Genomic DNA, 4,984 nt, shown 5'->3' with positions numbered 1-4,984 from the left:
TTCTGTATAAGTCTAATTACATGAAATAGAAGTTGGGGTTTTGATTTCTTACTTTGCTTTTCTGTTTGGAGTGTCATTGTAACTACTGTATTGTAAATGACGGAAAATAATTGCATATGTTAAAAAAATAAATTGTGTTATATTAAAAAAAAAGAGTGAAGAGCAAGTGCAGGTGGTCTGAGGGAGGGACAATGAGGAACGCCAGGAAACCCAGCAGGCAGGGAACTTCTGGGGAAGTCTGAGAGAGTAGTGCTGCCAGTTGTGTCGGGCATAATACCAAATCAAAATAAAAGTCAGAATTGGGTGGGGAGAGGGGCACCTTGGTGGCTTAGTCGGTTGAGTCTGACTTCAGCTCAGGTCATGATCTCAGGGTTCATGAGTTCAAGCCCCACCTCAGGCTCTGTGCTGAAAGCTCAGAGCCTGGAGCTTGCTGTCTTCAGATTCTGTGTCTCCCCCTCTCTCTACCCTCCCTTGTCTCTTTCTCTCAAAAATAAGTAAACATTAAAAAAAATTTTTTTAAGAATTGAATGGGGAGATGTTCTGTGGGATCAGGCTCAGGGACTTCAGTGACTAGATGGTGAGGTGGCTGAGGATAAGGGCAGGATGTGGAAAGAGGGCAGGAAATGTGAGCAGATGCTGGCATAATCAAGAAAATAAGAGAAAATTCTGCAGTCAGGTGAATGATACACATGACAAGGGCCATTGAATTCAAAAGCATTGCTAAGAGATTTAACAGTGGTCAGCAGAATGAGGACAGGCCACGGAGAAGCCCCCCCAAATCTGGCAAAGTATCCAAATTGCCAGAGGAGATTTTGAAAATACTGATTTCCAGGCCCTGCCCCTTGACATTTGGAGTCCCTATGCCTTGGCACAGGCCCTGGAATCTGCATTTTTAGGAAGTAGTCCAGGAGTGATTCTAATGTTGCAGCCAAGGTTGCGGATCCCTGGATCACCCTCTGTAACTCCTTGGGGTGAATGAGAGAGAAGAAAGATGCTCTGGGGAAGGAAAGGCACTGAGGCAAACCCTTACTAGAATCGAGATGACAGGAATCCTCAAGGAAATTTCCAGAGTCTTTGCACACCAGAATTTTATGTCTAGACAGATTCAAAAGTGGCACTACAAAGCTGTAATATTTCATGATTTCTTTCTTTAATTTTTTAATGTTTATTTGTTTTTTAATTTTTTTAATGTTTTATTTAGTTTTGATACAGAGAGAGAGAGACAGAGCATGAGAGGGGGAGGGGGAGAGAGAGGAGACACAGAACCAGAAGCAGGCTCCAGGCTCTGAGCTAGCTGTCAGCACAGAGCCTGACGCAGGGCTTGAACCCACAAACGTGATATCTGACCTGAGCCGAAGTCGGAGGCTTAACCGACTGAGCCACCCAGGCGCCCCTATTTATTTTTGATAGAGAGACAGATGTGAGTGGGGGAGAGGCAGAGAGAGAGGGAGACACAATCTGAAGCAGGCTCAAGGCTCTGAGCTATCAGCACAGAGCCCAGCGTGAGGCTTGAACTCACGAACATGGGATCATGACCTGGGCAGAAGTGGGATGCTTAACCTACTGAGCCACCCAGGCGCTCCCATCGTGATTTCCTTAATAGTGATGATCATGATCGGGCAATCTCTTTTGAGCGATCAAGTAGGTTTTCTGCTGGCCCAGGTCCCAGTTAATATTTGTCCAGATTTAGTCCACTTCACAGACGAAGGCGTCAAATTTCACTTAACGTTAAGTCAATGTGCCTTCTTTATTGTACTTCTCTAAGAGAATTTCTCTCAACTTTTTATTCTCTTACATAAGATGGGTTTGGTTTTTTTCAAAAACAATTTATAAAATCATAATGAAAGAGCGGGGGGAAGTGGGGAAGGCCACAAGCCATGGAGTCAGACTGTTGGGTTTGTCCCCAGCACTTCTCCCCTCTGTGGCTGCGAGCCCAGAACCTGATCCACAGGTGTCAGCATCTTCATATGTAAAACCTAGATAAAAGCACAGCCTCACAGTGCAGTTCTTACAATTAAAGAGGAACCTAACACATCTAAAACCCTTCAAACTGTGCCAGGCATATATAAATTATCAGCGGAAGTTTGCCATCCTCTGATTATATAGCCTTATCACTGTGGCAGCAGCTGCTTATGTTACGCTGGGCCACTTACCCAGCTGTGTTTGAGAATCTCCATCACTGGCGAACAACACTGGGTCTTTCGCAGGAGGCCCACACTGTCTATATGGCGCTCCAGGAAGATGGGTTGAGTCCAGTTACTACCACCGCATGAGTAAAGGCAGAAGTGTCCTAGGTTCTCCATGTGGCAAAGAGACAGGACTGGAGGGCAAAACTGCATTTATGGAACGGAGAGGCATTTATGGAGCACCTACTAAATGTTAGGAATTTCGCAAAGGGCGGAGGATATTCAAACACAAACACAGTGGCTGCCCTCTTGAAGCTTGGTTTGATAATAAATGCAAGACAATAAATTAATGACTTTCATGGCATGTGTTAAAATTTGATGGCATCATACCATAGAGGAGAATTTCTGACATTCTTTGGATGTTACCCACACAAGGACACAGCCATCAACTTCTAAGATGGGCCACTCATGGAGCAAGCAATTAAACAATGAATTAGGTGGGAGCACCTGGGTAACTCAGTTGATTAAGCATCCGACATGTGCTAAGGTCATGATCTTGTTGTTTGTGGATTCAGACCCCACTCCAGGCTCTGTGCTGACTGCTGACAGCTCAGAGCCTGGAGCCTGCTTCGATTCTCTCTCTCTCTCTCTCTCTCTCTCTCTCTCTCTCTCTCTCTCTCTCTCTCTCTCTCTCTCTCTCTCTCTCTCTCTCTCTCTCTCCCTCTCTCCTCCCCTTCCCTGCTCACACTTTGTCTCTCTCAAAAATAAATAAATAAACATTAAAAAAATGAAATAGGTAGAAACCAAGAATTAAAATTCAGTTGATTATAACTTGCATTTGTATTATACTCGTGTTATTTTGAGCTTCACTGTACCTCCAAGAGACAAAGGCATTGATAATCCCATTTGCTACAAGAAAATGTAGGTTCCGAAAATGTAGCCCATTGACCCAAATCGTATTTTTGATATCACAGATGGGGACTGGAACCTGAACCCTCCACCCCTCCCCTCTGTTGCACTGAGCCAAGCTGTGGTAACCAACATGATAGTCTAAGGCATCCTGTTTAATTCAAAAGAGATAAGATGTTCAGAGTAAAACCTAGATAATGCGATGGTTTTTAGTGACATCCCCCTTGCCTGTGAGATGCCTGAAAATGTTAACTATTGTTAAACATCAGTCACAAATTTCCTAACCAGAGATACCATTGTCTGGGGGCTCAAGAGGAGAGGGTCTTTGTTTAGGACTGAGTAAAACAGCGAACACATTTTCTTCCCCCAGCTTATTCAGAAATTGACAGATGTTGCCGAAGAATGTCAGAACAATCAGCTAAAGAAGCTCAAAGAAATCTGTGAGAAGTAAGCCTGCATTCTCTTTACAGTGGGCTCGTGCCTATAAACGTGTTACACAGAAATTGCCATTTGATTTGTCTCTTTTTTTTCCTTTTACTGCCATTTTGACTTCAGAGAGAAGAAAGAATTAAAGAAGAAAATGGATAAAAAAAGGCAGGAGAAGATCACAGAGGCTAAATCCAAAGACAAAAGTCAAATGGAAGAGTAAGGAGAAAGAACCCCTTCTTCCTCACCTTTTACCTGGGGATTCTTGTATTTTGTTAGAATAACAGCTTCTCAAACATACAAAGACCCATTTGTGACGTTTCTCCTCTAATTAACCTTCCCAAAGATCCCTTTTGTAAAGTTTTCAACATGCAACTCCAAGAGCTTTCAATGATGGACTGAGGTGCACCCAGGCCTTGTAGATAAAGGTTGAGTACAGAGCTTCCCTTAGGAAAAAACCAAATCCTTAGTTCCTCTGCTGTCAGGCAAACTTCCCAGCATTTAGTGAAAATGGAGCTTGCCCTTGGGCAAAGCCTGACATTTGTCCAGAACTAGCAGATTGTACCTTTCTTTCGGCAGCAGTGAGAATGTTGAAAATTCTGGATACTTTCATCCGGAAGTCTGAAGCTCAGCGCTTTGTTGATGCTGGATGAATTCATGTAATGATCTAGTTGTCATTTGCTCTTAGGGAAAAGACAGAGATGATCCGGTCATACATCCAGGAGGTGGTACAGTACATCAAGAGGGTATGTTGATTAATCTCTCTGCTTTGCAAACCATGTATGAATGTTGGGCAAGCACAGTGTGAATCTCTGGAGGGAAGTGCCTTGTGTCTATTGATCACCAGCGCCCAGAAGAGCTGTTTCCAGAGCGGGCATTCCGTGATCAGTGTTTCTGCAAGTTGAGTTGCAAACCTATGTATAAAAAGCCTCGTCTAACTGAAAACGAACCGATGGTTGAAGGGGAAGCGGGGAAAGAGGTGGCGGTGGTGGAGGAGGGCACTTGTGGGGAAGAGCTCTGGGTGTTGTATGGAAACCAATTTGACAATAAACTATTTTTTTTTTAATTTTAAAATAATTTTTAAAAAGACTCGTCTAACAATAGATGTCAAGACCTATTTCCAAAGTGAGGAGCCCAGAAACATAAGGTCAATAGGGGCTCCCCCAAACGAACCTGTAGCTGTCATCCATGATAGGGAATATGGCAACCTCCAAAGGCACTTGTTCATATTAGCTTTTTTTTTTAAATTGTTATTACGGAAATTTTCAAACATTAGCAAAAATGTACGAATAGCATAATCTATTGATCAGCCCCCCCCCCCCCCCCCCCCCCCCCCCCCCCGCATGCCCATCACCCAGGTCTGAGTCTCCTACACTTTTAAGTCTCCTACACTTTTAAGGGCAGTTCTAGATCAGGATATGAAATAGTTAAATGTATGCCATCCATCTGAAACCCTTTCCATTTTTCTTCTGAAAACCATCCACTTATTAATGTTTAGATGAACATGACTTTCTCTATAACTT

General features: G+C 43.4%; 1 protein-coding gene across 1 annotated transcript in view; it reads left to right on the top strand.

The window, feature by feature from the left end:
* PLCB1 (phospholipase C beta 1) overlaps positions 1–4,984 on the top strand; it is a 664,399-nt gene that overhangs the window by 573,189 nt on the left and 86,226 nt on the right. The window contains exons 28-30 of the mRNA XM_029917918.1: positions 3,406–3,482; positions 3,591–3,680; positions 4,150–4,207. Coding sequence (XP_029773778.1) covers positions 3,406–3,482; positions 3,591–3,680; positions 4,150–4,207 — 225 coding nt within the window. The remainder of the gene's footprint in view (positions 1–3,405; positions 3,483–3,590; positions 3,681–4,149; positions 4,208–4,984) is intronic.

The sequence above is a fragment of the Suricata suricatta genome, chromosome 12 (assembly GCF_006229205.1).
Source record: "Suricata suricatta isolate VVHF042 chromosome 12, meerkat_22Aug2017_6uvM2_HiC, whole genome shotgun sequence".
NCBI classification, from domain to species: Eukaryota; Metazoa; Chordata; class Mammalia; order Carnivora; family Herpestidae; genus Suricata; species Suricata suricatta.
Note: the sequence above shows the minus strand (reverse complement) of the source record. Positions and strands in the feature narration are given on the sequence as shown.